This window comes from Cynara cardunculus (genome assembly GCF_001531365.2).
Source record: "Cynara cardunculus var. scolymus isolate 2C chromosome LG 11, CcrdV1, whole genome shotgun sequence".
NCBI lineage: Eukaryota > Viridiplantae > Streptophyta > Magnoliopsida > Asterales > Asteraceae > Cynara > Cynara cardunculus.
This window is the reverse complement of record NC_037538.1, coordinates 1,832,872-1,843,495: the sequence shown is the minus strand read 5'-3', so window position 1 is coordinate 1,843,495 and position 10,624 is coordinate 1,832,872. Positions and strand designations below refer to the sequence as shown.

The following is a 10,624-nucleotide window of genomic DNA, read 5'->3' as shown; positions in this document are numbered from 1 at the left end:
TAAATATGTCATACCAAGACTTGATAAGCACAACTGCTTAATTGGGCTTCAAATAAATCTACTCCCGATAACACAACTCCGATTTCGATCCAAATCTTTAACCATTTATTTGAGTTCATCTCTACCACCAACAAGTGAATTTTTTTGAAACTTTATTACATTAAAAACGAAATTTTAAAATTTTATTACATTAACCAAAAAAAATTATTTGTTACGATAAATAAATATCAAAATAAATTTCGTTATATTTTAATATTTACTCAAATAATCAAAACAAGTAGAAAAATGCATCCATCCAAATTATGAATGCCCATGTACACGTAATAAACGTGATAAGTAGTCAACTTGGACCCAAAAATATTTAAAATAAATAAATTTTAAAAATAATATAATTTATTGAAAAACATATTTTTCTATGACTTCAAAATTAAAAAAATTAATTGAGGTAAGGGAGGAAGAATGTAACAGGGGGCATCAATTCAACTTGAACATTCACTACAAATTTGGATGGTGACGCCATTGAAGGATTTCTCTTTCTATAAATTTGGACGGTGACACAACACAACTCATCTTTCTGACCTGATCGAATCATGGGTTTTGATATCCAATCGGACAAACCAAACTCACCCATTCCCACCGGCCACCAACCACCGTCTGCCACCGTGACAGCCGGAACGATCCCCATAACCAACCAATCAATCACCACTTCCGCCACAAACCACAAAAAACTCACTCTCATCCCACTCATCTTTCTAATCTACTTCGAAGTCGCCGGTGGCCCCTACGGCGAAGAACCAGCAGTAAAGGCGGCCGGTCCGCTGCTAGCCATCCTCGGATTCCTCATCTTCCCCTTTATATGGAGTATCCCGGAGGCTCTCGTCACCGCAGAACTTTCCACCACCTTCCCCGGCAACGGCGGTTTCGTTATCTGGGCCCACAAAGCATTCGGTCCCTTCTGTGGTTCTTTGATGGGTAGCTGGAAATATCTCACAGGTGTTATCAATATCGCAGCATTCCCGATTCTCTGCATCGATTACATGGAGAAATTGTTTCCGATCTTCTCCTCCGGCTTACCTCGAACTCTAGCAATCTTGTTCTTCACCCTCTTCTTATCTTTCGTCAACTATACTGGCCTGAATATAGTCGGTTTTGCCGCAATCACTCTCGGAATCATCTCTCTTTTCCCCTTCATTCTCATGTCACTTATCGCCATCCCGCAAATCCGGCCACACCGGTGGTTAAGTWTGGGSCAAGWGGGTGTYAARAAAGACTGGAACTTGTWCTTYAATACCCTTTTYTGGAACTTRAATTTCTGGGACASCGTMAGTACSATGGCCGGWGAAGTCGAAAAMCCAAAMAAGACTTTCCCRWCRGCACTSTTYTYYKCCGTGATCCTGACTTGYTTAGCTTAYATAMTCCCTCTSRTRGCSGTCACWGGGGCTGTTWCGGTRGATCAAAACSAWTGGGAATCAGGGTTCATGGCKGTKGCKGCAGAGATGATMTCRGGTAAATGGTTAAAGATTTGGATCGAGATCGGAGCTGTGCTATCAGCAGTAGGTTTATTCGAAGCCCAATTAAGCAGCTGTGCTTATCAACTTCTGGGTATGGCGGATTTAGGTTTTCTGCCCAAGTTCTTCGGTGTTAGATCAAAATGGTTCGATACTCCATGGGTGGGGATCTTGATATCAACTTTGATTACAGTGGGTTTTTCTCATATGGATTTTACAGATATAGTAGCTTCAGCAAATTTTATATATAGTCTAGGGATGTTGTTGGAGTTTGCATCGTTTGTATGGCTACGGAGGAAGTTTCCGACACTGAAACGGCCGTACAGGGTGCCATTGGGGATCCCTGGGCTAGTGGTGATGTGCTTAGTTCCGTCGGCATTCTTGGTGCTGATAATGGTGATTGCTACAAAGATTGTGTTCTTGGTGAGTGGGTTGATGACGGTTGGTGCTGTTTTATGGTATTTCTTGATGAATTATTGCAAATCAGAAAAATGGTTTGTTTACGCAAATGGGAATGAAATTGAAGTTGAAGATTTGCAATCTTGACTCTTTCCTTGGGGAATGAACAGATCTTGGTTGGTGGGGTCAATGAGGTGGCGTCATGGTTGGCTGAGGTCTAGTGGGTTTATAGGATCCGAGTCTAATTTGTTCGACTCATCATATCGTAGTATTGCGTGTACATAATGATCAAGTTTTTTTCTAATTCTTATGCAAAGGATAAACTTGTAATTTACATCATTCAGAAAATTTTAGAATAGAGACAACTTTACGATTCTATCACAATAGATTCCTTGTCATTGTGTAACACCTCAAAATAGGGTCGAGATGTAATGGTCGGTTCAAATGAGGTCATCAAGAAAGACCTAATTGTAATTAATTGAAACATGTGATCTAAATGTATGTATCTCAAGAGTTAAGGGTTCGTTTCGTTTGCAAGATTTGAAAACAATCTTCCATCTGGTGTAATATGGAAGTGTGGAATTGAAGTATATGATATTCCATAAATATTGGATTTACGGATCTCATTGGGTACATCCATACAAGGGATTTCATAAGATTTGTTTTCTAAAAATTAACTGTAATTATTTATAAACCCTCATTTTATAAAATATCTATAAATAATGAATCAATTTTATTCAAAATCCTACAAACCAAAAAAATCAACGAACACTAAAAGATTCCAAATCTTGTTTCTAACAAGTGTATGATTCTATGCAACATATTTTAAGCTAAGATACCTTTTCCAAGTATTATTGGAACTTTTAAAAAGGGGAATATGTGCTAAAACACACAAAAGCACTTTTAATACGTTTACATGACCACCTCTTTCTATTTGGCATCTTCCTATGACATACTTTAGCACTATCATGTCTCATATAAAATATAAATTAATGTAAATACATTAATATAAAGTAACAATGAAAGTGGTCAACTTCTGCACAAATTTTTTAAAACTAAAATAAACAAACAAAGCGGAAGCCTGTGTCACCGTATATACCATAGTGGGTCCGCCACGGGTTGCCGGTAACCCCCACCTACATGGAGATTAGGGGTTCGAGTCTCATTAAGGTACGAAATATGTCTAAGTTTAATTTATATACTCCAAACAAAAGAATCACCTCTGATTTGTTGTAGCAGAAAAGGGGTGGAGTTTATAACAAGCATAGTTTCAAAGACTAACACATGAATCTGAAAGAAAAACTCTATTTAGATCTCAAATGAAGCACTAGAATCCTTGCTGAATCTTAAGAACAGGGAAAGCAATAACATCTCTGATACTGGCTGAGTTTGTAAGAAGCATCACCAATCTGTCCACCCCAAGTCCCTGAAATCAAAATTTCTCCATGAAAACATCATCATCCAACAAAAGAGTTGCAGGTTTAACAACCATTATTGCAATTTCAACAAAAAATGAATTCAAATCATTTATAATGGAGGAATTGGATTTGTACCATTCCTGAAGCTGGCGGCATTCCGTATTCCAGAGCTGTTAGAAAATCTTCATCAAGAGTCACTTCGTAAGACACATCTTCATCATCATCTTTCGATCCCTTTTCTTGTGTATCCAAGGCTTTTGAAGCTGCAGCCTCTCTCTTTTGATTATGCTGTTTCACTTGCTCTTCCAAGCGTGTTCTCTGTCGTAATTTGTTAGTTCTATAACTGTTATGTGATTTTAGCGAGTAAATGAGATCAAAAAGATACCTGGTCTAAAGGATCGGTTAATTCAGAAAACGCATTCCCCAACTCACGACCACAAATGAATAGTTCAAATCTCTCTGTTAAACCTATATGCCTGCACACCAAATGCAACTATTTCCTTTTCATACGTTCTGAAATAAATGTACGGTTATCTTTTTTGGCAACTGTTTAAGGTAGCATCAACTCGTTGCCATTATAATCATTGATGATTGATTTTGGTACAAAAGATTCCGTCTTATTTATATGAACTATAAACAAATTATGTGTCATTAAATGGTTCAGTACCTCTGATGTGGCTTAGCCAAAGGAGATATCTCGACAGGATAGTCTAAAACAAAGGTAGGCTGTACCAGCGTTGGTTCTACCATCATCTCAAAAACCTGAAGAAATGAAAGCCAAATAGATCTAATGCAAGTTGGGGATGAACCAAATATGCTATCAAGTGTAAATTCTGTACATCCAAACAAAACATAATAAAGTAACTGGGAAATGGATATTAACCTCATTAAGCACGTGACCGACAGAGGAGCATGCTTCAATCAAATGTCTGTCTTGATTATTCAGACCCATATTGAGTGCACTAAGTGTTGCTGCCTTAACAGCATCGAGATCGTTTCCCAACTCAAGAAAATCAATCCCTATAGCTTCTTTCACCAGATTGTGCATCGTTTCCCTCCTCCAAGGCCTTTCCAGATTAATTTCTACGCCCTGCATGTAAATCAGTGATTTTCAAACACGATTTGTAGTAATACATACGAACACGGTAAGAAAAATTCAAATTTGAAAGTAACACTCAACAACTTTAACATTCATTTTAGAGGTTAACAGCAAAAACACAGAAGTTCTCACACCTGATAATCAACACTAAGCTTCCCATGGACTGCAAAAGCACATCGGGTTACAATTTCTTCTGCCATGTTCATCATGCTTTCATAGTCTGAATATGCTTCGTAAATCTGGATCAGTTTAAGACAAAGCGACCAATGGTGATTAAACAAACCTGAAAAGTACGAATTAGAATACAGAGATACGAAGTTGATGATGATGTGATCACAATTATGAATGAAATAGTCGAGTGTTACAAAATCAAACCTTTTTAAAATGACATTGTGGCAAATGATGCACATATTACCTCTATAGTTGTGAATTCTGGATTATGACGAGTTGAAATGCCTTCATTTCTGAATATTCTTCCAATCTCATATACTTTTTCAAACCCCCCAACCTATATGAATACAAATACAACCTTACAAAACTTCAATGTTGAAAGAGGTTGCTAACTAAACCAAGATATCAATCACTATTTATGCGAAATTGAAAGGTTTCTTATACAATGTACAATATTCAGAATCTCACCAGCATTCTCTTCAAATGGAGTTCGGTAGCGATTCTGAGATAAAGATCCCTACCAAGAGAGTTATGGTGTGTAATGAATGGTCTAGCTTCTGCCCCACCAGCTGCTCCCTAGTAAGTTGAATCAATTTAAGAATAAAAAACATCTCTCGTGTTTCAAAAAGATCACATATCTTCACATCAAGCAAGAGTCAAACTACTTCCTCCCATGATAGCCGATGAATGATTTACACACCTGTAGAACTGGTGTATCAACTTCAATAAAGCCCATAGATTCAACGGTCTGGCGAATGACTGATACAATCTACTGAAGTGAAACACAAATCAGCATACTAGCATTTGAAGATAAGAAACTATATTCTATGCTAATAAGATGAAACAAAATCCATAAGGGGGTTTAGTAAATATATAACTTTCATTTACATATAGCCACAAGTACTGAACACTAATCTTTTAGAAGATTAAATACCACAATGTTTCGACCCTACCTTTGCTCTTTTACGAAATACGTCAGCTACCTCTGGATTTGCAATCATATCTACATATCTATAAAAGAAAACAGAATTGCTTATAACAGTGTTTTAACAGTAAGCCATCCATTTGGCTGATCACAACAAGATTTCTATAAACATCTCATCTATGATTACTCGTCAAAATATTCTACAAAAGAATTTGAAAAGAATGCAGATATATATTACAAAACTAACCGTTGGCGATAACGCTTATCCACATCTGTTAGACCATGAAACTTATCCGGAAGTGGAAGCAAAGACTTTGTGAGAATCAGAAATGAATTTACACATACAGAGAGCTCCCCTGAAAACAATGGAAAGAAGGAGTAAAAAGGTGAATGCTATTAAAAAGTGAATTATTACTTCCTTGGAAATGGTATTAAGACTAACAAACTTGCATATGTTATGGTAAGTGGTACTTGACATTGTTTTATATAATAGTTGCCTTGACTCTTGAGTAGAACTTTGTAAGGAAGGTGCAAACTTTGTACCAAGGGATTTGTATAAAACTTACCTTTCTCTGTCCGCTTAATGGAGCCACGTGCACCCAATATGTCTCCTATATCAACAAGGCTCTTCAATTGCTCAAATTGATCATTTACAAGCCTTTCCTTCTCACAGTAAAGCTGAAATTATAAGTAAATATATATCAGTGATAGGACACACAACACTGTTCTACAGAAAGATCTAGCATCAATTTTTGCAAACGATAAGCATGTTTATTTCATTGTCTAAATGCTTCTATGATGCATGGACTTGTATTTTACTTAGTTTTTAAGTAAATGGAGTTGAGGAAGGAAAATGTTGCAAAACGGAGCTGCAGATGGCCCAAGGGACTTTACTCAGAAAATGAGAGGCTAGGTCCCTTGTCTCAACTTACCTTCTTCATTTTTTACTTTTTAGTTTACTGTTAATAAAAGGATATACATATGACTATGATTTTCAAGGAATTATAAACCCAGCGATGATTGTTTCCACTAAAGTTTCAATTAGTTTGGAGTTTGCACCTTTTCCCACTCTTTTGTTCTTGCAATCAGTTGCAAAACTATGAATGAAACCAAGTTTTTTCAATTGACACCAATAATTATAGCATCCAATATCTCCTTGCGAACTATCCATGCTTATCTAAAAGTCAAGAAATTCGAATAGCAATAATGCACAAACTAGAAAAATATTAAGCATAAATTTGTTTATATTTGGTCATGGCCTTTAACCCACAAATTAGAAAACTAATACCAACCACAAGGGTGGTGCCTGAATGGTTTGAGCTTGGCTCCAAAGGTCAAAAGTACAAGGAGGTCTCAGGTTCAAATCCAAGGAGGAATAAAAATCCCCTTGTGGCCACGGAGGTTCAAATGCAGTGACTCCGGGCTATCTGCAAAGCAAGTGGTCGCCCTGGGATTAGTCGGCTCGCATAGCGGGTTGGATATCCAGGTTAATAAAAAAAAAAAAAAAACTAATACCACAATTTGAGCAATGGTTTCCACTCAACAATTTTCAATCATTGCCACCTACTTCAATGATGGTGATTAAAGCTAGTATAACAAGCAACACAACCTTTCCACATTGAAATAAGGGAGACATCAGCATACCTGAATTGTCCCAGAATCATCCCTCAAAGTCAAGAAAGCGAGTTTTCCAAAAGCCCTACGTGCCACAATTCTTCCTGATATTGATACTTGATCATTCTCACCGTTCATCTCTTCACCATTGCCTAGATGTTTATACATCTCTTGCAACTGATTAGCAGTATGGGTTCTATCCCACTTGTAAGCATAGGGTTCAAAGCCCTTGCTCCTCAACTCTTCCACCTATAAACATTGTTTTCATTGCAAAAAGAATTAACAAGATATAACAGTTGAACACCCACACCGATTATAGCCAGGTTTATATCTGTTATATAACAATATGTATGTACAAACTGCATACACAGTGCCGGCATACACTTACATTGTATATCCATAGAGAAACATTATATGTGAATACTACAACCATTTTTGAAGTAATTTCTTCAATGGGTTGTTTCAAATTTTGATTCTTGATGCTCTCATAACAATCACAATGGCAATAGGCCTTCTTTCTATATGTTAACACTCATCTTTTCAACCGAATGTTCATGTTTACATGAATTATATAAAAGGCATTCATGACGAATTGGTGATTAGCAATCCTCTAGTAAAGAAAAGAGATACATTCCATGATTTAATACCTAATTCAACTAGAATTCCAATTTCTACCACACAATTGGAGTTAACAAACTTCGATATGAACTTTGACCTAAAAGGCAAACTGTGACATTTTCTTGTTTGGAACCGGGGTGTGATATTCACTCTTCAGTAATTAAAAACGAAATCTTTACTCACACATTAGCAATTTGATTTCCAAAGTAAATATCAATGAAAAACGAAACAAAAGGCAAAATCTGAAAAACAAAAACAAGCGAGTTTTATTCAAATTAATAATAGAGAAATGAGGCGAAACCTTTTTGAGACGAATTGCGCGAATGGCCTCCCTATCTGAGGTTGAAGTCGCAGTCGAAGCAGCGGATGGTCTTCTACTCCTACCGCCTTGTTTTGGCACGGCGGCAGAGGTGGCGGCGGCGGAGGTGGAGGAGGAAGAAGAACAGCAGCGGATAAAGGTAACAGGGAGGTATGACTTCGAAGTAAGATGAGGAGGAGACGAGGAAGCTAAATGAAAGAGATGCCTTAAAGGCCGTGAAGACCAAACCTTCAAGGCCTCCATTGTCATCTGACCTGCTAATTTGCTAGCCAGAATCTAATCAAGAAGGTTGAAGACAATAAAGAGTACATTTTCATACCTTTTTTAGCCAATTACATAAATCGTCCCTTAAAGATGTTTTAGTTTGTAAAATTGTCCCCTAAGAAACCTTTTCCTAATTTTGATCCTTATTTTGAAAATCTGTTTTCATTTTAATACTTCTACTGAGTAATGAGTAAAAAGTAAATTATGGATTTTGGTCCCCGTGGTTTGGTAAAAGTTATGAAAGTTTCCCTAATCTTTATTTTATTACATAATAAGCCTTGTGGTTAGTAAAAAATCACAAAAACATAACATACAATCACAAACATTTAACATAAACAACAATTTTATACAAATTTAGTAAAAATTCGGTGAATCTTGAACGAAGATGCATAAGTTGGTCGGATCCTGAATGCAACCAAAGAGGGAATTAAGGTTCCAATGCAGTCACAATATTACAGATTTGTTCAAGGGGCATATGGAGAGAGAGAGAAAAGATAGTGAGTGGATTCTAGGGTTTTGTTTGTTTAGTTTCTAAAATGACTATTTTGCCCTTGCATTTATTAGAAAAACGTAATGGATAGAGTGACAGACTAGAATATAAAGCAAGATGCAAGCGACAAGGCTTATTTTGTCATAAGTGAAGATTTACGATCAATTTTGTAATTTTAATCTATGGTTTACTTTTGGATAAGTTGCTAAAACCCGTTGTTGCCAAAGCAACCAATGATATCACTTGCTTCTAGACCGTCGATACAAAAACCTCCAATGTTTCTATCTATGTATTTGCTCTATTCCCATTGCTCAATTACTACTGAAAAGAAAAATATACGATGTTTTGGTAGTTAGATTAACAAAATCTTAATCCGTATAATCAGTTTAAACCACTCAAAAGATTTTATTTTTAATTATTAAAAAGGGTGAGCAGCGGAACCGAGTACCCGGTTTTGGAACCAGAACCGATTTAAGTGGTTTCGGTTCATAAAATACGAAACCGATTGAGAATGGTTCTGGTTCCAGTTCTCAATTTTTCGGAACCGTTACCCGTCAGGACCGGTTCCGGGACTAGGTACCCGATATTTTTCAATTAAAAAAATAATTAATTTTTTTAATATTAAATTTAAATTAGAGCAAGAACTTAGAACTCTAGATTCAGAATTTAAGATAAAATTATTCGTATTTTTTCAAATTGTGTGTTTAATTGGACTCATAATATGTAATCGTTAAACTTTGAGCCTTTACAATTATAATATGTAATCATTAAACTTTCAACATTTACTATTAGTCTATTATGGTTTGTAATCGTTAAACAATTTTTGTAACCATTATTCCGTATAATTTGTATTCTTATTTATTTATTTATTTAGTGTTTGGCAATGTTTTATTTTTTATTTATAAATAACAAAATTTTAATATTTTAGGAAACGGGTATCCGGAACCGGAACCGGTTCCCGACGGTTCTAGTTCTAATATCTCAAAAACCGCCGGCTCCGATTTCGATTTCTATCGAAAGCCGCCTATTGCTAACCCCTATCATTTATATCTTGATGGTCCTTTTTATCTACCTTTGTTGGTTGGTTACACAAAGTGATTAAGAAAAAACATTCTGGTCCATCTTGATGAGTCCTTTTTGTCCACCTTTGTTGGTTACTTGCACAAGTTAATAAAAATAATTCAAAAAAACTTAATCAAATTTATTGTTTGGAGTAATTAAGTTATTGGAATTTTTTTTTAGAACAAATAACTTTTTGGACTTTCTAAAACCTGTTAAATAACTTATTGGATTTTCTAAAACCTGTTAAATACATTCTTATTGATGAAATTTATTTTAATTAAAAATATAATATATTCTGTTGATGATTTTTAAATTAAAAAATAGAAAATAAATTGATGAAACTACTGATGGATTAATGATAAAATTTAGCTAAATACATAATTAATTAAAATTTATTGTTAATCCTCCTGTGAAATGATATCACCGACAAAATTCAAGCACAATTTTTCTCATTTATTAACATGTTATTGTGTTAAAATATCTGATGGTGGTCAAGTTTACCGTCAATTAGATATAACTAATCTATACATATATACCTATGAACACTAGCGACAAACTTAAAATAATTATTTAGTTAAATTTTATATTTTTTTGTCAAAAAAGTTCCAGTAATTTAATTAAGTATAATTAAGTAATCAGTAATTTAATCAAAAAAAAAAAATTTTAATTTGAAAAATCATCAACGAAATATATTTTATTTTTAATTAAAATAAATCTCGTGAAGAATCATTTTAAAT

At 35.2% G+C, this 10,624-nt stretch overlaps 2 protein-coding genes across 3 annotated transcripts; one reads left to right on the top strand and one right to left on the bottom strand.

Moving 5' to 3' along the window:
• The first annotated feature begins 577 nt into the window (after positions 1-577).
• Positions 578-2,407, top strand: LOC112521912 (probable polyamine transporter At3g13620). The gene has a single exon (XM_025130918.1). The coding sequence runs from the start codon at positions 591-593 to the stop codon at positions 2,052-2,054; it is 1,464 nt and encodes a 487-aa protein (XP_024986686.1). The 5' UTR covers positions 578-590; the 3' UTR covers positions 2,055-2,407.
• A 680-nt stretch (positions 2,408-3,087) lies between these two features.
• Positions 3,088-8,344, bottom strand: LOC112522124 (lysine--tRNA ligase, chloroplastic/mitochondrial). 2 transcript variants are annotated; one of them, XM_025131202.1, is made up of 14 exons: positions 8,054-8,344; positions 7,165-7,383; positions 6,087-6,198; positions 5,768-5,876; positions 5,549-5,606; positions 5,296-5,364; positions 5,064-5,171; positions 4,840-4,932; positions 4,559-4,663; positions 4,209-4,415; positions 3,993-4,087; positions 3,711-3,801; positions 3,461-3,643; positions 3,088-3,333 (listed from the first exon to the last, which is right to left on the bottom strand). In XM_025131202.1, the coding sequence occupies exons 1-14, from the start codon at positions 8,318-8,320 to the stop codon at positions 3,235-3,237; spliced, it is 1,815 nt and encodes a 604-aa protein (XP_024986970.1). In that variant the 5' UTR covers positions 8,321-8,344; the 3' UTR covers positions 3,088-3,234. The 2 variants fall into 2 exon arrangements, with proteins under 2 accessions (XP_024986970.1, XP_024986972.1); XM_025131204.1 differs by lacking the exons at positions 3,088-3,333; positions 3,461-3,643 and having other exon boundaries at positions 3,728-3,818.
• Positions 8,345-10,624: the final 2,280 nt, after the last annotated feature.

Coding starts and splice junctions, on each gene's coding strand:
- LOC112522124 (XM_025131202.1), bottom strand. CDS start 8,320: ATGACAATGGAGGCCTTGAAGGTTTGGTCTTCACGGCCTTTAAGGCAT. Junction 5,365..5,548: donor TATTTCGTAAAAGAGCAAAG/GTAGGGTCGAAA, acceptor TCACTTCAGTAG/ATTGTATCAGTCATTCGCCA. Junction 5,172..5,295: donor TTGATACACCAGTTCTACAG/GTGTGTAAATCA, acceptor TCAACTTACTAG/GGAGCAGCTGGTGGGGCAGA.